This window comes from Chenopodium album, chromosome 26 (assembly GCF_948465745.1).
Source record: "Chenopodium album chromosome 26, dcCheAlbu1.1, whole genome shotgun sequence".
NCBI classification, from domain to species: domain Eukaryota; kingdom Viridiplantae; phylum Streptophyta; class Magnoliopsida; order Caryophyllales; family Amaranthaceae; genus Chenopodium; species Chenopodium album.
This window is the reverse complement of record NC_137859.1, coordinates 14,603,660-14,626,934: the sequence shown is the minus strand read 5'-3', so window position 1 is coordinate 14,626,934 and position 23,275 is coordinate 14,603,660. Positions and strand designations below refer to the sequence as shown.

At 33.3% G+C, this 23,275-nt stretch overlaps 2 protein-coding genes across 3 annotated transcripts; one reads left to right on the top strand and one right to left on the bottom strand.

Moving 5' to 3' along the window:
* The first annotated feature begins 454 nt into the window (after positions 1–454).
* LOC145617529 (uncharacterized) lies at positions 455–2,467 on the top strand. The gene has a single exon (XM_081672238.1). It carries the CDS (start codon positions 994–996, stop codon positions 2,194–2,196), a length of 1,203 nt encoding a protein of 400 aa, XP_081528364.1. The 5' UTR covers positions 455–993; the 3' UTR covers positions 2,197–2,467.
* A 4,487-nt stretch (positions 2,468–6,954) lies between these two features.
* On the bottom strand, positions 6,955–21,584 carry LOC145616643 (LEC14B protein-like). Of its 2 annotated transcripts, none has more exons than XM_081671399.1 (10): positions 21,447–21,584; positions 20,519–21,061; positions 20,260–20,379; positions 19,997–20,074; positions 15,366–15,539; positions 14,035–14,112; positions 12,348–12,523; positions 11,267–11,425; positions 8,376–8,433; positions 6,955–7,429 (listed from the first exon to the last, which is right to left on the bottom strand). In XM_081671399.1, exons 2-10 carry the CDS (start codon positions 20,975–20,977, stop codon positions 7,238–7,240), a joined length of 1,494 nt encoding a protein of 497 aa, XP_081527525.1. In that variant the 5' UTR covers positions 20,978–21,061; positions 21,447–21,584; the 3' UTR covers positions 6,955–7,237. The 2 variants fall into 2 exon arrangements, with proteins under 2 accessions (XP_081527525.1, XP_081527526.1); XM_081671400.1 differs by having other exon boundaries at positions 20,519–21,058; positions 21,447–21,582.
* Positions 21,585–23,275: the final 1,691 nt, after the last annotated feature.

The window sequence follows — 23,275 nt, the reverse complement described above, 5'->3', positions numbered from 1 at the left end:
TATATATTTCGCATATGATATTTAACAACTTACAATTAAAGATACTTATGGTGAAACTAATGTATCAAATAGTGTGAAATGTCAAATGATGCAATTATTTAGCAATGAACGGGATGAGTGTCATGAGTCCAAGTATGTAACAAGTAAAACAAAAACACCAAAGAAAATTATCCAAATATTTTGTCAAATAGGAAATATCAATAGTGTCAATCCACTTCAAAGAAAGCAAAAGGAGTACTAAAATGGTCTAACACAAGAAAAAGACTTCACGAGAAAAAAAGCTAAAAACAAAAAGGAAAACAAAATAAAGGGATAAATATTGTCAATAGCTTTTAGGAGAAGATGAGCTGTTTCCTCTTCTAATAGTAGTATCAGCTAACCGCCAATTCACGTGGTCCTCGTTTACTACAATATGCTGACATGGCACCCGAACCTAATAAACCCATTGCCACGTAGGCTCGGACAACCGTTTGGTCCCCTAACTCAAATCCCCATAACAAACCTCAAACCCATTAAAATAATAATAAAATAATACATGAAAATTTGCTCATGTTTATGTTAGTTCCAAGTATAGTATAGCAGTTGGAAGTAGTCATTTCCTCTTCTCTTGTAAGCGAACTTAACAAAAAGTTGCAGAACAACAAATACTACATATTCAACCATTCATTCTCTCTCTTACCTTTCTTTGTTTTGCTTCTTTGATAAGCTAATTTTATCTCTTTATTTTTTAATTTTAATTTTTTTTTTATTTTTTTCTATTTCATTTACTTGGCTTTGTCTGTCTCCTCCATTAAAGCCTACACGAGAAGTTTGGTAATCTCCTCACGGAAAAGCAAATTTCTCTGAACTTTTGTCTCCTCCATTCTTTCTCTTCTTCTCCTTTATCTATATATACATATATGATCATCATCAAATTATAGCTTACAAAACAAATAATAAACTCATATACTCATATATATAACACTATTGTAATTATATTTCAATTTGTTCGACATGGGTTGCTGTTGGAGGAATAATGGGGTGTTTTACATATTGTTAATATGGTTGCAACAATGTTGTTTTCAATCAGTGGCGATTCTAGACCCGCTCGATTTCCTAGCATTGCAATCGATACGGAAATCGTTGCGAGATGTTCCGGGGTCGAATTTCTTTCAGTCATGGGACTTCACATCCGACCCGTGTAACTTCCCCGGTGTTTACTGTGATTCCGACAAGGTCATCGCGCTCAACCTCGGCGACCCACGGGCCGGATCACCGGGCCTTACGGGCCGGATTGACCCGGCGATCGGGAAGCTTTCTTCTCTCGCGGAGTTCACCATTGTTCCGGGTCGGGTCATGGGTCGAATACCCGGTACAGTATCGGAGTTGTCGAATCTTCGGTTTTTCGCCGTTAGTAGGAATTTCTTAAACGGTGATATTCCTGCTGGGTTCGGAGAGTTGAGAAGTTTGCACACTCTTGACTTAAGCTACAATCAGCTTACCGGTTCGATCCCACGACCTCTTGGTTCACTACCAGTTCTTTCGAACCTTATACTCTGTCATAACCACCTTGACGGTCCGTTGCCTCCTTTTCTCTCAAACTCCTTAACTCGAGTCGATTTGATGCACAACAATCTAACCGGTCCCCTCCAATCCGACTCGTTCCCGCCTTCGGTCCAGTACCTCTCGCTCGGGTGGAACAAGCTAACCGGACCGGTTTTCAACACACTCCCCAACCTAAACCGGTTGAATTACCTTGACCTAAGCATGAACCAATTCACCGGTTTAATCCCATGTCAAATATTCACCTTCCCAATTTCCAACCTCCAACTACAAAGAAACCAGTTCTTCGGCCCGGTTCAGCCCGATACCCAAGTAACGATTTCAACCATCGATTTGAGCTACAACAGATTATCGGGCCAAGTTTCGCCAATGCTATCAACGGTTCAGAATCTGTTTCTAAACAATAACCGGTTCTTCGGTTCGGTTCCGGAGAGCTTTGTGGACAGGCTGATGGATGCAACGATACAAACGTTATACTTGCAGCATAATTATCTGACAGGATTTCGGATGAATCAGACGGCTGAGATTCCTCTAAGTAGTGTGCTGTGTTTGCAGTATAATTGTATGGTCCCACCAACACAGTCAGCTTGCCCGTTGAAGGCTGGGGATGCCAAGACACGACCTACTGCGCAGTGTAACGAGTGGCGAGGGTAATTTTGGTATTTCATACTAGACATATTATTATTGTCTAAAAAAACATAAAAAAAAAAAGGTTTTTTTATTTTATTTTTTATTTTTCTCTAATTAATTAAATTTTTTGTTGTGTCTAGTTAGATTAATTTAGTTTATGTGGCAAAGATTTTTGCTTTGATTTATTTATTTTTTTTGTTATATGAGGTGAATGAACTCAGAAGAAATAACGTGGAAAAGCAGAAATGTGGATAGTTTTATTTTATTTTATATATTAATTTGTAGTTTATTATCAGTATTATTGAGTACATTATTATTAAACTGTTACTATATGTTATTTACAAGTTTTTTTTTTTTTTTTTTTTTTTGAAACCATTTATGAAGTATTTAGCTGTACTCAGTTTTGAGTTGTAACGTATTACTATGAACTTATGAAGTATGGTGACTTAATACTACCTCCGTTACATATTATTTGCAACGATTAGACACTTTCCCTCTCTACTTTATGTCAAATCATTGCAAATAGTATGTAACGGAGGTAGTAATTAATTTTATGGTTAGTATGTGGTTTATAGGCATACTCTCTATGTCTTAATTTAATTTTTACTTTTATTTTCTATTGATGTCGGAATCTCTACAATATGGTTGATCTTAGTGTGTTAGCCGCCATCTCATGTCTTCATCCACGCCTCTGCTAGGCAAGTAGGCAGTATGAGGGCGAACCTAAGTCGAGTGAAGTGTCTTGCACAAGATTCATTTTGATGATCCTTGTATACCACAATATACGAAGTAATAATTTTGAGTATGCCACTTTAATCCTTGTATTGAATACGGAGTACAACATGATTTAAAAATGGATATATGGAGCAATTAAACAAAGACGGATCGAATAATTTTATAACTCGGAAGGTGTTCAAGTTTTAATGATGACTACAAGTACATAGAAAGAAAAGCAACAAACACAAGTTAAGAAGACATCGAAGCCTTGGCTTCTTTTTAAGAAGCTTTAACCCGCACGAGTTGGTGAAGCATATCACAATCATTCCATATAATAATACTCAATACAAAAACAACTTAATAATTATAATTATTAAACATTAAAATCATAACCAAATAAACAAAGAAAAAGGTAAAGGCTTAATTAAGACACTTTGTCAATTAAAGGGAAAGAGACAAATACATCTTTCTAATCTTTTTAGCTTAACATGAAGACTACAAGATTTTGAGTTGAATATGATTTATCTTACGTATGATTTAGAGGAAATCATTAGTTAATGAAGAGGATTTTAATGGTCCACGTGGTCCCTAATTTGGGCCAAAAAGGATGATAGTGACCCAAATGGGCCCAAAATATTTGGGTTCAATTATTTATTTTTCATCCATTAGACGTAGCTGTCGGAGGATTCTGCTCAAAGTGGAAATTTACCATCAAACTCGATCTTTTATCTCATTAAATCCACATATTTCCATTTTGGCTAAAATTGGATAAGAATTGGCCTTTGTATACACCAATAATACATGAGGTTTTTGTTTAAGATTAATTTGTGGTTATGTCAAATTAATTCTTGATTCATTTAGCGGTTTAAGAGTGAATGAATAATCGAAGAAATGAGACTCGGTGTGTAGTAGAATAGTTTGCATAAATCTAATACCCCTCCGTCCCTAAATTACATTCTTATTTCTAGCATTTATTTATCACATAATAGAATATGAAGTATGAAACTGGTAATTGAAGTAGGTTAATAGTAGAATTAATCACTAGTTGAGTTAGTAGTGCTTTATCATTAATGCATTAGAAAAGTTAATTGATTTAACCATAAATTGTTGACATGGATGAATAATAGGATTTTTTTTTTTTTTTTTGAAGGGACTTTTTTTAAGTTTATTTAATGAATTTTAGAAAAAGGTCAAATTTTAGCACAGTTTAATCTTTTATCGTTACAATAAATCTTTCGAGAATTTAGTTAACCGCTCAATTTTATTACTTAACGGTTATTTATTAATTTCACTTTCTCATAGTATCAACATTTCTTTATTACTTAGGTTCCCAACATAATTCCCTCAAAAAAAAAAAAAAGGTTCCCAACATAAAATTTCTTTTCATTCGTAGGTTTTAGCTAATTTCATCATAGTTTGAAAGTAGTAATCAAGGTTGATTGAAAATACTCTTGACTTTGGCAATTGTTCACGTCCCTAATGAGACTCATCCATACATCAAAATGATCTTATTATTCAAGGACTATTTTCACATATCATTCACTATAATTTTACAAATTAATAATCAAATATTACCTATTACTCAATAAATACACGGACAAAGACTAATTAGTGTTTTATTATCATTTTTGTGTACAAACAAGCAAGAAAATATGAGAGAAATAGTACCAAAAAATGATACAAGTACTTAAGGGACCATAGAAGTAACAAAAGATGAAGTATATAAAAATAGAAGATCCATTCATCATAGAAGTAGGTGAAACATGTGTATAGAAGAAATTAAAAAACATAAATACAAACGGTTGTAATTAAGGGACCAAGAAGTTTCTACTTTTCATTTTCACAAGAAGATGATCATCAAGTACTTGTCATGTGAATTCATCATAATGGAAATTTATGATTTCAAGAGGTCCACTTAATTTGTAGTTATGGGATGTCACTATCTTCCATAAATTTCATGTTAATTTGTCATTAATTAAATAAGCCTCAATCTCCAATACACAAAGAATGTCTTTCACTTCGTTTTTTAGTTAACTTCAACTTAGTATTATCTTGTGATTTGTGCCTTGGCACCTTTGGGGTTAGGCTAACGCTGGATTTAAGTGTATGGACGTATCCAACAAGATATTGTAAGAATAAGTTGTACATGAAGTAACTTTGGTGCATACTGCATACATCCTTGCAATTGTGAAGGTTTCGGTGGAAGTACATTCTTGGATCGAGTTCTTAAACTTGAGCCCTATTCTTTCCATCTTACTAACAAGAAATGCCTAAGTTTAAATTACGACTACAATACATTTTATTAAAACGGTTTGATAAGTTTATATTTTAATTATGTAAAAATCACATGACTAAAACACACCTCTGATAGTAATTAATATCTTTTCATCATCACTTTATTACACCCTTTGTTTCTAATTAAGTGTAACAGTGTAGGATCAATTTACTCTTTTTAGTTTTTATCTCTCCCTCATTTGCATTATTTTTAAAAATTAATTTTCTTTGCTGCTTTATACTAAAACAATAACCGTGACATCACTATCATCCATGTGTCACAGTGTCACCGACCTTCTCATTAAAAAAAAAAATAAAAAAATCCCATCAAAACTATTACTAAAAGGCTTGGAAAAGGTAGACCACTCCTAAAACACGATTTTATGGCTAAATTGACCAACTACACAACTTCCTATAAAGTTAAAATAAATGGTGATTACTCCTTCATTTCTCTATCTTTCATTTTCCAAGGAAGTGTAGATGGCACGTGACACCTTCCTCAATCAATCAAGTCTTTTGTTCACTTGCTTAAATATGGTTTGGACAAGATTTGAATTCACGACCTTAAGTGTTAAAAATATAAATTAGCCACTAATCTATTATATGTCATTTTATTAAAATTAAATATAATTAAGGATTTTAATCATGAAATTAATGCGGTAACTGGGGAATAGCCTGGGCCTAAGAACTAGTTATTAGTGAAATAGTGATTCAATGAATTTAGGTTTTCCACTTTTTATGTAACATTCTTCAATTTGTTTTAATGAAACAAAACCATTAAACTAATGCTTACATCTTTAACTTAAATTTTATTTAAATTAGTACATAGTATAACATGTAACAAAATTATTTAACACTATATCTTTTAATCTTAGTGTAATTTTTCCAACGATAAGGCTTACAACTTGTTATGTTTTGCTTAAATAATTTTTATTACAAACAAATAAGCAAAATTTTCTTTGGTAAAAACTGTATATTGCAAAGGACTAACCTAGTTTATAATATCGCTATCAACAACTATACTTTAGGTCTGTTCTCTTCACCTTAATTTCAGTTCAATTCAGCTCCAATTAGTTCAGTTCAGTTCAGCTCCAATTAGTTCAGTTCTTAATTTCCTTCTCTCATAAACAATTCATTTCAGTTTAGTTCAGTCAAGCTCCAACCAGTTCAGTTCAGTTCAACTTAGTTTAGTAAATCAGAACAGACCTTTTGTATAACTTACACAAAATATAGGATTATATTGCCTTAAAAAAAAAAGGATTATATCTTAATAACATAGCCATCACCAATGACTTGAGAATTCGGTCAGCATTTGATCTTAACTTAGAAAAATTATTGTAGAAAGAACACTCTATATTGTAATCAATAACAATATACTAAAAGACACACCAGCAATGACACGTGTCATCTGCTGGTGTGTTTTTAGTATTTTTATTAATTTCACGTGACACCAGTAATATTGTTCAATTTCACACAAATAAATGTTACTCCGTACCAGTTATAATATGAATGCCAAATTATGAAATTAGACGATATTTGCAGAAGTATGAGCAAGTCAATAGCTAGGTACTTGCTCGAATATGAAAATGTTAAAAATTCGGATTGATCAGTTTTTTTTTTTTTTCTTTTTCTTTTTTAAAAAGGTAAAAAGAAGAAGCATATAAAAAAGAGATTCTTTCTATCACTAAATTATAAGGAACCAAATTATAAAATTATGTGCGCACTTCTTATAAAAAAAAATATAAAATAAAAAATAAAATAAAATTATGTGCGCACTCAAAGCAGCATATGTAAATCACGAATAACTATCTTTCCAATAACCCTTATCTTCAAAGTATGGCCACAAACAACTTCCACTCAAAACAGAATAATTGTACAACAATACATTTCCCTATAATACATGTAATTATGAAGATTATATTACAAGGATATGGAATCATTACATAATCATTTGTTATTTGGTATGGTATAATTTACACTTAATTTATACCTTAAGACGTGTATTAGTGCACCAAGAATGAAATCGTTTCGGCATCATTCCATGTTTGTTGAATGATGATTGAGGAAATCTAAATCACAGATGTCGTCTCCGCAGATCTCGTTCATCGCTTGGAGGTGCAGGCGTTTCATCACTTCCTGAAAAGTCCCACTTTACTAAACTCCCATCCCAAGATGAGCTAACAAGCATTGGGTAACTAGGGTGCCAATTGCAGTCTCTCACCACAGACATATGGTGATCAAGCTTTGCTACGATGGCTCCACTAACCTGTGACAGGACACAAAACAGACCACTCATCGAGTAAAGGGAGATTCATTCACCACATTAATGCAGAAACAAGAGTCGTCCTCGAAATTTTTTAAGAATTCTCTATAAAAATTCAAAACAAATCTGCATGTATATTAATGCTCATGTATTCTTCCTATAATGATTTGCGTTAGCTATTCTAATGTCATGAAGTTGGAGAAAATAATTGAGTCTGACACACGTCTACAAAAAAGGTTAACAATACTTTGTTCCAATATTCAGATGACATAATTATATATCAAGAGACGTTGCATAACAGCGAAGAAAGGATAAAGATCTTTAGGCTCTATACATTCTATAAGGCTGATCCAAAAAAATTGCTCAGGCATTATGGAGAAAAGCAGACATAAAGTTATGATGTGAATCCCAGAAACAAAAGCTAGCACAAACAAACTCACTGTAGTAAACACATTTTAGTCAGATAACACTTTTCTTAACATCGTAAAAGCTGCATTTGAATGTCCACTAGACTGCTACATAAGTCTTGAAAACCATATTCAACATAAATCCCCCCAATACTAAAAATAAGATCTATTGTCTACAATGCAATTCTCGCCTAAACAAGGTAATTGAAGGTCAGGTGTATGTCCACAGCACAAACAGTAAAGCATTTTTTACTAGACCCTTGATTTCAAATTGTTCATGTTCATAGATTCACAGATAACAATAATATACAGGAAGTTCATTGAGCCATTTTAACTTATAAGTAAATTTTAAACCAACGCTAAAAATTTATCCATAATTACTCCCTACATGCCGAATCAAAGCCAATTTAACTAATCAGAATGACAGAATGCAATACAAAGGATAAAATATATGCATCATCAGCATCTTTTGCTCAACAACCATAAAAATTACCAGGGAACAGCTTAACAACAAGGCACAAGATGAGAGAAAAATGACATACCAAGTCATAAATGTACACACTCCCATCATTCGAACCTGTGTAGATGTACTTCTGTCCACTGCAAAGACAATGCCATGTCAACCATGTTTTACCACTACCAACACTGTTAGAAAACCCTTATTGTTTTAACTTATTTTGACTTGTTTGAGACAAAATAAGTTAGATAAATAAAGTTTGGACACTCAAGTTCAGACAATACAAGTCAGAATAAGTTCAGATAAGTCCTGATGATTTAGCTAAGTAATGATAATTTCAGATAAGTGCCATAATTCAGATAAGTAAAATTAAGCAGTAGAGAACAGCCCTTGGTGGTTTTGTCATAAGTTTATTATTTTATTTTTCACAACGGAAAATTATTATTTTTCTTTTTTTTTTTTGAAAGAACGGAAAATTAAATTAATTTCTCCATTGTTGATGAGTTACTGAATATAATGATATTTTGTGTGAATATGATTAGCTACCCAGTTAAAAAAAATTAAATAAAAATCAGCTAATAACTGTTTGTTGAAGTTCGCTTACCATGCTTATATTTCTCTAACAATATCAAAGTAAACTACTTTGTAATGTGCTTCAATTATTGATAAAGCTACCACATAGCTTCTTAATAGACTAAGAAAATGTTTCATATCATTGCTAGTTGAGAGCCATGAGACTTCCTTATTTCATCACCACAAATTATCCAAAGTGTCCAAAATTAATTAAAGTTAAAAGAGCTCGCGTTGCCAGCAGATTTTTGCGTGACTGAAGATAATGATGCCAATGATATATAAATCAGCAAGTGGTTTTTTGAATTTTGTTGACTTCAGTATGATCCAAATTCATAAGACAACGCTGCAATGGTTGGAAAATAAGATTGCAATAGGGTATTCACCCAGTTAGAGAGAATGAGCCTAGGGAATGGTCAACAAAAGAAAGGAAGGCAATTGAAGTCAACTGAGCAAGTTGATTACACCGGAAGAATGTAGGTCCTAAGCTGTATGCAAAAGTGAGGAATTAACAATTTCAAGGGAGTTACTTTAAGTATAGAACAGGTAACATTCATCGCTAGCAACCCAAAACAATTGGAATATCCATCAAATGATAGTGAAGTTGCAAATTTTATATGACGTGCACACAAAGTTTCATGTTCAGAAACACGAAGATTAGTGAAAAGGACAATGGGATAAGTTTTATCGACATAAGATCTTGCATGGATTAGAACAAGTTCCATGAGCTTAGGTTTCTAAAAATTAATGCACGATATGAGATCAATATAATAACACCAGACCACACCAAAATCTGGCACAATGTTGCTGATAAAATTTTGTGTCTTTAGGAACCCTCCTAGCCTATCAAAACAAAAACTAAAAATAAAAAAAAAAAATTCCCCTTACCCCCCTTCTCCTATCTCTCTCTCTTCGAACCTCTTTATTTCAAAAGAAAAGAAAGATCCTGGCAAAATAGCATGACAATTTCTCCCTTTTGAGATTCTTGGAGCCCCATTTGTATAAGAGCACCACTTTATCTGACTTCATCAGCTCTATTGGTTTTGCCCACCAAAATTTCTTCTTTCTCAGACACTAATATAACTACTTCCCTCTATTCCCGATTCTCAAAAGTTTGACTTACTTCCCATTTTGAGGTGTTTCAAATATTTTGGCTCACTTTTACTTGGCAACCCCTTTTGCAACTATGCCCCTCTTACCCACAATGTATACCTTTCCACTCACTCTTCTATTACTTTGTCACTTTTCCGTTACACCCACTTACCTTTGTACTCCATCTCTATTACTCTATACACTTTCTTGCACCACTCGCTTTTTGCAAACTTTCCTAGAGACAAGAGTCTATAGTGAGTCAAACTATATTTTAGCTATCCTACTTTCATCAAACTTAAAGGATTCAACAAGCAGTACATGGTCAAGATATAACTTGTTCTCTTTATGTATATAGATGTTAAGAGTAGACAACCAAAGCAAAATACTTCGCCCTATCCCATGTAATATTTTTTAAGGTTATGCACACAGAATAAGAATTTGTTAGATATTGCAGTGATACTCAAAGCTAAGAAACAAAATTGCATTGAAATATTAGATGCTAGATTATACAACAAAAGTACTCCCTCCGTCCCGTTATTAAATGCCCGTATCTTATGAACTAATGGTAGTGGAGGGAGTATGTAATATTTTTTAAAAGTAGAGGAATTTTATGAGGGAAAGATATTTTGTTTTTTCTTTTTTTTAAAAAAGGCATTTAATGAAGCTTTTAAAAGAGAAGCATTTTACATGGGAAAGGTAAAATGTATTTAATGGAACGAAAAATTGGGGAAATAGAGAGGTATTTTATGTGGGTAGGGTAAAAAAGAAAGAAAATTATGGTAAATTATGTGACTTTTTTGGAATACACTTAATTTTAGAATACCCGATTAGAAATAAGCACTTAATTATGGGACGAAGGGAGTAGTTAGTAATCAAATAACATGGAAAAGTAAGGGGTAAGAATAATTGTGATCTAATGCAAGTACTTTATCATAGTATTGTAGAAAAAAACAATCTTATTATAACCGAAAGATTGGCAAGGTTGTAATTGGTGATTAGTCACCTTGGTTAGAATTGATTCAGCCATATATTTACTTGTTCTTCCTCCCTTAGTCTCTCTTTACAGTCCTTAATCCCTTTAATTTAGTCACTAATCTGTTCTAAGTCATAACAAATATCCAGCTCAATCTCCAAGCTGGAGGAGCAAGCAACAAGAAGAGTTTTATTGTTAAGCTCTCCATAGATACTACGAAGTATAAACAAATTATCACTTCTAGCTAATATGTAGACAGAAACGAAAAAAGTTAGCAGTGAGCATAAACTTGGCTCAATAGCTCATAGCTGAAAAGAGAGACATTGGCAAAATAAACTCACCTAAATTCTGGTGAAAAATAGCAACGGATTAGCGTACGCAAGACCGAATGTCCTTCATATGTGGCTACTGATAGATCACTAGGATGTCTCCAATGTCTTGCCTGCTGTGGATAGTCCATCCATCTGTAATCCCATTCAAAATTCCTAGGACCAGGATCACTGGCAGATAGAAGCGTGTCAAAAACCGCATTAAAAAAGTTAAAGTGCAAAAGATCAAACACGCATAGTTATATCCACAAGCATAAAAACCGAGTATTTGTTCCGATGGTAGCACATTTTAATGTTGTAAAATCAATTATCAGTCATTGTTATATTTGAATAAAGTCATACTTCCTCTATTTCTTTGTAGTTTAACACGTTTCTTTTATAACACTTGCTAATACATAACTTCAACTATTAGTATCTTTACTCATCTTCTTTCTTCTTCCTCAGATAATATGCACTGAAATGAATCTAACAAGATCCCACATAAAGTATTTCCTCTTATGTATGAATACAAAATACAACTAGAGTGAAGTTAATAGTGTTAGTCAACATTTTATTATAAAAGAAGAAGAGGAAGTACTAGACTACTGTGTAAGCATGTTACCATTTTAAACCCACCAAATAACTTGTATCCTGTTAGTCAAAATACCTACGGAGTAGATGAAACTGTTAAATTACAGTTTCTAGCCAAAATAATATAGTATTCTCCAATCAGAAGTTTACACAAGTCGCAAATTTAAAGATTTACTAACGCAAAGAATTTTCTACTTATTACTAGTGACATAGCTTCTAGAGCAATCAAAATCTTCTTTTCCTGAAAGACTTTACACCTTTGATCTATGAATACCTAAATTCGGCAGACTAGCAGTATTTTTCTAAGAATGACGCGACCTCTAATTTTACCCAGCCTTTGAAGTAACATAAGTGCATGTCTATATAACTTTAAGTTAAAACTATTACACACTTTTTAAGACTTCAAAATGGACAAAGAGTTCACAACATGCATAGCACGGTGTGACAGTGTATACATAAAATGACAGCTTTAACATGTTTATAACTTTCAAGTCTTACAAAAATAAATGAATAGTTTACATACCAAGTGATATTAGAGGACATCTTTCTAACATCCCAGAGCTTTATGCACTGATCTTTACCATTTGAAATGAAATATCGACCATCTCCTCGGCTATCAATAAATGTTATTCCTTCTAAATGTCCCATCATGACACCAGCCGCCTTCCCTCTTGCAATGAAGCATCGCCTGTCCCACACCTACAGATACAGCTCGTAATCAACTGGGTAGGAAATAGTGTGATACATCTTGATGATTGATACATTAATAGGTATTAGTATACACATTTACTGCAAAAATAGGTATACTGGGGCACCTAATTTTGCCTCTAAGAAAATGATAGGAGGTTTAGAGCATGACCATCAGACAATATAACATGCACCAAAGTCCTACCATCACCTGCCAACCCCAGCCATTGACAACTCGTTATTCGCAAGAATGTTCATCACGGCCGCAAGAATCTCTCTGAGGACTGCTGATTTGCACTTGTGCACCAGGCAAGCCTTAGGTGTTGGATTCTCGACTTAGAAATCATGAAATGTCAGGGTTTTGAAATTGTTGGAGACTGCTCCAAAGGGGTTGTTGATCCAGAAATAGTGAGAGGAGTTTATTGCTTGGTAAGTTGGTAGGCCTTTAAGCTACACTTATTGGCTTCTTCTAGTGTATTGACCCTTGGGTGACTTGATTCAAGTTCCAACACTGTAAGATCTGAGTATGTGGACAATTTTTGTTGGGAGTAGCTTGGTAATTTTAAATAAGCCTCTCCACGGGAATATTGACAAAACAATACTTTCACACCCAGTTCTGCTTTCATTAGCACTTGTGCTATTTAGCAATCATTCTTCACATCAGTAACTCGGTAAGTGCTACCTAGAGTGGGTGTAATAAGGTGTGAATAGCGTGGGGTAGGAGGGGTAAGGTAGTAAGAGGGATTTTCTAAATAAGAAATAAATGAATTAATAAATAAAAAAGAGTATCTGTGAACTGAACATTTTAAAATGGCTCAAAATGGAAACAAGTCGAACTATCGGGTATGGTGGGAGTACATAAAATTGTTTTTTCTAATTTATACATAAAAAATAGTAATTGAAAAAAAATTCCTAGGATTTTTTAAACTTTAATTAACAATTATGAAGATATGGAATGTTAAATACCTTAAAAAAAGATATGGAATGTTAAACATTAGCTCTAAGAAACTGAGAACATGGCTCACTATTTTGATATGGATCATAATAAATTTGCAGCCTATTTTTGGGAAGAAGGACCGAAGGAATATACAATATGCAACACTTATCACTTGCAATGCATGACATAAATCTCAACTTCAGTACCCTTCCCTTATTAACCAGTTAGTCTGTTTGAGAAGTGTGGAGACTTGAAACATATCTGTTGGAAAAGTATCAGTATACATTTTTTTTCAATTGCAGGATTTGGCATTGTTTGTTTGGAGAATTGGGGTGCTCTAAGGATTTTGTGGATAGGAATCAATGCACTTTGGATTTTAACTTACCTCCTCTTAATTGGGTGTATTGAATTTAGTTACAATTTTATTGGTTCACCTCAATCAACTTTTGAAGTTTGTTGCTGGCAATAATTTTCCTTTTTTCTTTCGAGTGTGAGTAACATCAATAGGTTCTTCCCCTGAGATAGGTAGGCAAACTATTTGTATCTTACCCTATACTAGAAAACTTCAGAAAGGCACATTGTTTACCTTGCAGTAATTGTCATCACTTCCAGAAAATATAAGATGGCCGCTTTCATCAGCAAAACAAACTGTGTTCACATCTGACTGCACAAACAATCAAGAAAGTAAGTGAAGACAGGTTTTTTTTTTCATCTTCAATCTTTAGCAATTAGCAATATGTTAATAAAGGAACTGCAAAAAAACAACAAAAAATTGCATTTATTTTTTCCCAAAAAAAAAATCACAATCACACAAGCATACAGCCAATTTTATGTGCAGATAATCTTCACAATTACACAAGTATACAGAAACAAGCTCCTGAATATGTTTGCCCCTTTCTTATGTGCATATAATCTTGGGTGCATTGAAACAGAATGGGATAGCATAAACATGGCAAGGTGTTAGAGTGTTCAGCCAATTAAACTTCCAGGGTTATGCACTTATGCCAAAGCTTTAATATATTTTGAACACTCAACATTAAGCTTCTTCTTCAAAATTTCATTGAAATTTAACAATAGATGGGATAGAAATTTTGGCAACAGAACTTTACTCAAAACCAAACCTACCAATTGAAAACAATATTAAAAAAAAAAAAAGAAAAATGGAAAAACTTCCAAACAAGTGAATCAGAGAGCATTAACTGCAAGTGAAAGAAATAACAATTTGAACTTGTAAAAATTATATAATCAATCTCTTTAGAGAGAAAATAAGTTAATATAATTTGTTACAGTTCATTTACCAAAAAGAAAGACTGCTTGTTTAAATATATTTATATACTTGAAATAGCTTCCATTTGAATTTTAAGCAGGGTTGCTCACTCAATTTGGACAACCGCACCGGGAAAAAAACTATTTGAGATCCTTTATATAAGTCAGTTAAGTTTGGTAAACAATGCCAAAAAAATACCGAGCATTAAACTTCAATCTTTCTTTCCAGTTATGAAATCTTTAGGAAATTTGATCTTAAACAGTACTCTCCACCAGTCCACCCCAGATCCCTCAAATTATTCCCACTTACAACAGGTAAACAATACCAATCCTCTTGACCAAACAAGATAACATAGTTTGTCACATGTAACCATTCTAATAGCTGAGTCAGTCTGGTTGTTAATCATTAAGCAACTGAACAAATAAAATCAGTTATGAAACCATGGTCCACAGAATCTTAAATTTCCAAAATATTGGAAACCATGGTTGCAGTAAACCTACTTAATTAAAACAAAATAACACCAAAATTATGTAAGAAATCAATGTCAAATGAAAAACAATGTCTGAATTAAGGTTAAGAGAATGAATAATTAAAGATTAAATTGAAAAAGAAAAAAAAAAGAAAAACAATCAATAAAGATGAGTGCCTACAGAGTGAGCTGATATTCTGAGGGAAAGCTTTTTAGCCTCAAGATCATAAACATAAATTGCATCATCACTACTTCCAGCCACAAGTTCTCGACCATCTGTCGAGAATTTCACAGAGAAAATCCCAAACCCGTAACCTTCACCATATTCTGAAAAATCCAAGCCATCATGGATCTCCTGCACAACATTAGAATACACACCAGATATGATCGTTTTGTCTTAAATGAGTAAAAACTATTATGTCAATGGAGCAGTTTAAGATATGACAACAGTAAACATACTATTTCAGATGGAATTTTTTTGTTAGAAACTATAAAGTAGTACAATAAGGTGACTGGAGAGACATGCCATCCTAAATTACTAAAGAAGATTCAAAACAATACTATTCTTTGCGACCCCCCAAATCTTGCCTATATACCAGTTATATGTTTCTATGCAATACCCCTTCCCTTGATAATTTGGTATCTCCAAATAGAAAAAAACATGACCAGTATATGAATTGCTTTTATTACGAATGAAACAAAATCAAGCACCTATTGCTACATGGAGTCTGTGAAAGGAAGATAGTTTTAGATTTGTTCAACATAAACAATCAAAGCATATGTTTACAAGAAGAAAAAAAGGATTTTAAACGTGTTTGTCAGGGAATCTTGACCAATCAGCAATTAATATCAATACTACCCCTGTTTCATAATGTTTTTAACATATTCTATTTTATCCGTGTTATAATATTCTCAACATATGTACTTTATTTCATCTTTGGCCAACCCCATTCACTACCTAACCTCTCTTAGCCTACACACTCCCTTGGTCATAAACAATCAAAGCAGTTGTTTACGAGAAGAAAAACAGGATTTTATGTGTTTTTCAGGGAATCATTGACCAATCAGCAATTAATATCAATACTATCAGTATTTATAATTTTTTGAGCATATTCCATTATCCGTGTTATAATGTTCTCAACATATGTACTTTATTTCATCTTTGGCCAACCCCATTTACTACCTAACCCCTTAGCCTACACACTCACTTTGTCATACTTTATCCACCTTTTTTATACATCCATCTTTTTACTCTCTTATTTTATCCACCTTTCTTTTACACTCACACACTTTTTTATACACTCTCTCTCCTTTGCCTTAATACTTAAGCAAACAGTAAATATTAAGAACCTATTAAAACAGAGGTAGGAGTTGAAATAGAATCTCCTCATCACTCCACCTTTGGTCTCTTATCAGGAGACTTTGATAAATTTAAATCAATCTGAAAATACTTGTGTATATTTACTGATATTGAATTTCTATCTGAGAAAAAGGGGGAGAATGGGAAAGAAAAAAAAAAAAAAAAACAAATGGGTGGAAAAACAATTGAAAAGGAGATTGAGGAGTGAAGATATTAAATGATATCCTTGAGACCTTTACCAATATAAATTAGTTAGGTTGCTCTTGATTTCCTCTTTTAACTTTATTAGGTTGCTCTGGTTATTCTTGTATTTACTTAACTAGGTACTTTCTTGTACCACTAAATGCGATATGATTTCTAGTTTTGGATTTTAAATTTATTTAGCATAGTGCAAGACAACAAGCAATAGGTGAAATAGATAACATCGATTTTAACATAGATCATTTTTTCTTATATCCCTCACTTATAGATTTAATTCCCTTGTTTCCCCAAATGAAAGCAACTCTGATTTAAGTATACATACTTTACCAAAGGTGCATAATGGTGGATCCAATATGGGTTCAGCCGTTCAGTTAACCCATAATGGCTCTGGAAAATTCTAATCAAATTTCTTTGCTATAAACATTTGTTAAAATAATATAAAATGCAAATACATATATATTGAAACTTTCTAGCAGCTGGTGGTGGGAACGAAACACCTTTAATCAAAGGTTGCGGGTGCTACTTTACCTGGCACAAAACTTAACCATGAAAGTATAATCACATTGAGCAAGATGAATTTTTTTTTTTTTTTCCCTAGATAAGATTGATAGAGATTATGGAAAGATGATATTAATCTCTATCAAAATGCATGTTGAATTTGATGATGTAATAGTTAGTTCCAAAATTTAAGTCAAGTTCATTTGTAATTTCTTTATTATTTTTGTATTTATAAACATGTGCTCACCGGAATTATTCATTTGTAATTATGTTATTTGGTTTCAAATATAAATGAAATATGTATTTAGTAACTCCAAACTAGGGGTGTTAACGAGCCGAGCCTGCTCGTGAACTGTTCGATGCTCGGCTCGGTCAAAGCTTGGTCAAAGCTCGGCTCGAGCACGCTCGATTCGAGTTCGGGTTCGGCTCAGTATCTTAACAAGCCAAGCCTGAGCCATTCATGGCTCAGCTCGAAAGCTCGTGAACAAGCTCAAACCTTTTTTTTATATTAATATTTACTTTATTATATTTTTAAAAATAATAAAAAATAAATAAAAAAGTCAAACTTTTGGGGTAAATAGCTAATACGTAAGAAGTATTTCACAATTCTTACATTGGGCCTTATTCTCCTTTAGACATTTACCCTCAAGGCCCCAAGTATGCACTTCTCATAATCTCATTTTAAAGCCATCAACCCTAGCCATTTTGCCTCTCTCACTCTTTCACTCCATTGTTTGCCACTTACTTTGCCTCAGTCCATTTCGCTTGTCCTCCGAATCTCCAATCCAGTCAAGCATGGCTGCCGACTAAACTCCAATCCATATTGTTTGTCTCACTACAAGAACGACAGATTTTTTTTCTTATTTAAATTTGTTATGAGTGATAATAAAATTTAGCAATGATTTGTCTTCATGTGTTCGGTAAGGAAAAGCAAAATATATACTTCGTATTACATATGTTTTTGTTTATCTACTAGTATTTTTAATTTCCTACAGGAGCTTGTTTGGCCATAAGTTGATTACATTGTTTTCATTTAATATGTTGATTTTTTGGTTAAATTTTTTGACAAGCCTTCAGTTGAGCTCGAACCGAGCCCCAAGTCGAGCTCGAGCTCGAGCCAAGCCTTCGTGAACATGTTTCGAGCTCGAGCCGAGTTCCATATTTCAGGCTCGACGAGCTTTGAGCTCGAGCCTGAGCTCACCATTGTCGAGCTCGAGCCGAGCCTACAAAGGTTCGGTCTCGGCTCGGCTCGTTAACACCTCTACTCCAAACCCATAACAAATATATTTTGAATCTACCATTGTGCATAATGCACTTTTCTAAAGACTTTATGAAGACCATATCATATGCTCCCTCCACCAGTGTACTTCCTCAGTTTTTGTGTACTTCCTCAGTTTTTATTTTTCCATTTTTTTAAAACCTGCAACCCTTCTCATATCACGCTTACTAATGCATTATTTCAACCATTTACATTCCTTATTATCAATAAGTAAAAAATATAAAAATTGGAGATCATTAAAGTATTAATCAAGAAGAATCTCACAAGATCCTACATGACCATATGTTATCTTAAATATAAATCATCAAAGGTAGTAAAGGTAGCATATCTGAATAGGGCTAAAGTAAAAGTACTGCAATAAAATTAAATTAAATGAAATAAAAAAACAAATGAAGTATATCAAATAGACTAAGAATATAGTCAACTCAAAAGATGTTAACATATTTTTTTCTCTGATAAATGTAGATTAAGAAGCATAACAAAGAATTATGCCGCCTAATTTTGAAAGCTAAGCACATTGTTGCTTATTAACCAATTATTAGTACCCACACTAACAAGACATATTGATGGTGTAAGGAGGGGTGGGCGAATTATATACTCATGTTTCAAAAATATGGTTTTGGCCGCGATCGCGGGAACAGTCACATTGTTGGGGGGAAGGTATATGATGCGCGATTGTGGACTGTGTTGCAATTATAGCGATACAAATTTGATTTTAAATTCTTGTCTAATTGCACGCTATAAGAGTAATTAGAGTAGATTAATAAAGGCTTAGAGCCATTATTTGGAGACATGACTCACATAAGGAATCTTTCACTATATCTTTGAATACCAAACAACTTTGAGTGAAACATGGGAAAGAGCTTTCAAATCAGGCAATTTGAGTTGGAATGTTTGATTTGGACAAGATCACGGGTTTCTAAAATACTCCTTACTAAATTGAACAATACTGATTCGATCAATTGAAAATCCTTTACAATACAGCCTAACAGAACGATGAAGCCATGTTTATGTATCATGATTACACCCCCCCTCCCCCTCTTCCCATATGATGGTTCTCGGCTACACAACCACTAACTCATCCTCTATATATTGTATCCTATTGCCCCTTAATTTATTTTGAACAATCCAAGCCATCCATCACCATCCTCATTCTCTATATTTTGTATTTTATTGCCCTTTAATTTATCTACATATGGTAGCATATATCCTCATTGAAGTTGACATGCAGATAATATTCTTATAGAGGTTAGATGAGTTAAACTGATCAAGAACTAAATATGTTAGAAACAATTTTACAATTAACATTCATGAAAACGTCCTGCTTTATCAAAATGATACTTTGGAATGCACTTCCTTGAGATTGTATACCACAATTTTAAATAAACGCAAACACTAGTAGTGCACATATTTTTCAATATATCAAAACAAAGCATGTCTCCTAAGATAGGAAATTGAAGAATGAGATTCATACATTCACTTTTGCATGAGACTCAGTAGCGGCAGATCCAATATCAACAATATGTACAAGAGGTGACATGCTAGAATATACCTGCAATAACATTATAGTCATGTCACCACAAGTGAAGCGAAAATTTATAGAATAAATCTCTCCACTCTTTTTATTATACAACACCCCCACACCCCCCCCCCCCCCCCCCAAACAAAATATAAAATTAAAATATTTAAAAAGGCACATTTTAGTTTACTTCCGGCCAACAAATGAAAATCACTCACAAGGTACTGCTGATCAGGTGAAAGGGATGTATCAGTAATTGTCCAACGCAGGCTTTTGGCGACAATGTTCTTTTTAACTTTCCATCCCCTATCAACGTCGTATATTCTAATATGACTTCCCTACACAACCAAAGTGCAAGCAAATAAACTACTTTAACAAGTTAAATAGGCAAATCATAACCTGCACCTGCCACCAAGAATAACAGGTAGCCAATGGCTATATAAATTAATCCCATCTATAAGCCTTCTAGGAATTTACCTGAAACCCAGTAATAAAAAGAGACCCATCCGTCGAAAACTGTGATACATATGCTCGACTGCTCATCTGATCCACGAGCCAGGGTCCTTTAACAGGTACATACCGGCTAGCCACATGGCAACAGTCCGCAGATGTGAACCTCCCTCTCCCAGAATAATTAGCCTCTCGACCAGCCAACATTCTCACTGCTGATACAGATCTCTTTCTCTTTCCGGGTACAACCTTACTCAAATGCTCATTGGGTTTCGATTTAATCATTGTCAAGTCAGAAATTTCGTTGTCTAAAAATTCCGAATTGTCATCATGTGCATGACCATAGCTACTAGAATTAGCAGTGTTGCTAGCATCATAGAATTCATCTTCAGAATCTAACTCTAATCGACTTACATATTGACCCATTTCGCTCAAATTCTCCTCAATCAAATTCTCCTCCAATGACTCCACCAGACTAAAATACATATCAAATTCTGGAGCTGATCATCGACAAAAGAGTATATATAGCCCCTCGAGCCGTCCTTGAATCCAATAACCGGACTGATTCTGCTGTGAAAATAATGTGAAATTTGATTGTATCCCAAATTAAATATGTTCATTTTGAATCAAAATTCTCTTTCACTGTCATATACTTATACCCTTTATACCCTATTATGTTGCAGACACTTTTGCAACTTCATTACCCAGAAATCAATCCACAAACAATCAACTAAACATGCAAATACCTATTCATTAACAATCCATAATATTTGATAAATAAATTATAGTTCAAACAATTAAATTTCATGGATTGAAGGAAAATCAAGCAAACCCAACTTAAAAAATGGATGATATACCAATTAAAATGATAAAATCATAGCTATATTAGGAAATTAATCGTCAATTGCAATAATAAAAGCATAAATAAGAGATATAACGAAATTGAAGAACTTACATAAAAAATAAAGGGAAAAATTGATCAGTTGTTGTTGAATGATGTTGAATGATTGGAGAGTATAACTGATAAATGTAGTTAAGATATGGAGGTCAAAATAGGCAGAACGTCATCCTCAAGCTCACACTGACGTTAAATGAGCTAAAAAAAATGGATGGATTATTTCTCCTTTTCAATTTACCTTTTTAAAGATATTTTTACCAAAAACAAATACGGATAAGTCAAAGGACAAAACATGGATAAGTCAAAAATCGAAATGATACTCATAGGCTTTTTTTTTTGTTTGTTTTTTTTTTTTTTTTGGGATAAAGTGAATTAATCCCATTTAATTTAATTAATCCCAACTATTGATTATTCCGGAATAATTTCAATTTTAGAGGGTGGGTTCTTTTATTAGGTCATGATCGGTTAATAAAAGTCAATAACCTAATATAATAGGGTCAAAAAAAAAAATAAAACAAAACAATTTAAACAAAAATGGAAAAAAAAAAAATCTAACCACCATCAGCACCCGACCTCTCCCGCAAAACACCCCCACCCCCTCAACTCCATTAATGAATACTGGTATGTTTAGCTTGTACTCTCTTTCCTCTCTCCTACATTCGAGCAATGGCAGCGGTTGTCTGAAGTTTCCTCCTCTCCTCCTTCCACCATTATAAATCAAATACAAGTACTCCCTCCGCATTCAATTATCTGTAACATTTGTCATAATTGGGTGTTATCTATTATCTGCAACAAATGTTTTCATTTCTATTTTTAGTAAAATTTATAGTGTAAAAATACATCCTTACCCTTACTTTTTTGTTTTAAATTTGTTTAACTTATCTTAATTATACACAAAGGGGCCCACCTTTTCTCTCCTTTTTCCCACTCAAATGTACCCACATGCAAAATTAAGTCACATGCACCACTTTCTCTCTCCTTTTTTCCAACTTAATTAAACACCCTAACTTGTCATTAAACTTCCCTAAAAGTTTTGCCTAGGAGTCCGTAAAAGTTGTCTTTGTTGCAGATAATTGAAACCGGAGGGAGTATAAAGCTTCCATCTTTCTTTTTTCTTCTTTTAAATCAATTTCTTCAAAAAAATCGTCAAGATGTAGGCCTATTTTGTGGATTGTTAAAGGTTAGTACTGATATTTTTTGATTTTTCGCTTTAAATTGTTAGGTTTAGTGGTTGGATTATGAGTTCGAGTTGAATTACGCTCTACTAGTCCACTGTTGTGAGATTTTTATGCTCGATTTACATTTGATTATGTGTGCTTGCTAAATTTTGTATTTTTTACATATATATAAATTAAAATTGGTGTGTTTGAGTTCGCATTATGGTACAGTGTCACTGGTTGTATGCTTAATCTAAGTTTAATTATGTGTTGTTCTTGAGTATGTGATATATTGTTGTGCTGACATGTTTGAGATTGTGGTTGGGACTGTAGTGAATCAACTTTGAATTTTGCATATTTAATTTTTGTTTAACTTGTTAGCTTTTGTTATTAGATGTAAATTCGTTTGATTTGTTCAAAATAATGAATTCTTGCCAGAATTTGACATTTAATTATGTATGATATACGTCTGATTATTCTTGCTTGCTCAATTAACAAATACCAAGGGAGCCCCCCGGGGTTGTTTATAAGGTTTTTTCACCAAATACCATTGAGTTTTAACATAATTCACCAAATACCACCAACATTTTTCAAATTCACCAATTACTCTCCAGTTTTATAAAAATGTCATAATATGCCATTATTGACTAACTGATGTTAACACCGTTAGACATTAAAACTAATAATGCCATGTGGCAAGATATAATTGGTTCCCCTTTTAAATTATTT

Bases quoted from the DNA above. Each gene is read 5' to 3' on its own strand.
- LOC145617529 (XM_081672238.1), top strand. From the start codon at position 994: ATGGGTTGCTGTTGGAGGAATAATGGGGTGTTTTACATATTGTTAATA.
- LOC145616643 (XM_081671399.1), bottom strand. From the start codon at position 20,977: ATGTATTTTAGTCTGGTGGAGTCATTGGAGGAGAATTTGATTGAGGAG. The intron at 15,540-19,996 runs GTATGAATCTCA...AATGTTGTGCAG, and splicing joins AGTCTCATGCAAAAGTGAAT to GAGATCCATGATGGCTTGGA. The intron at 8,434-11,266 runs GTGAGTTTATTT...TTGTCTTTGCAG, and splicing joins TATTTTTCACCAGAATTTAG to TGGACAGAAGTACATCTACA.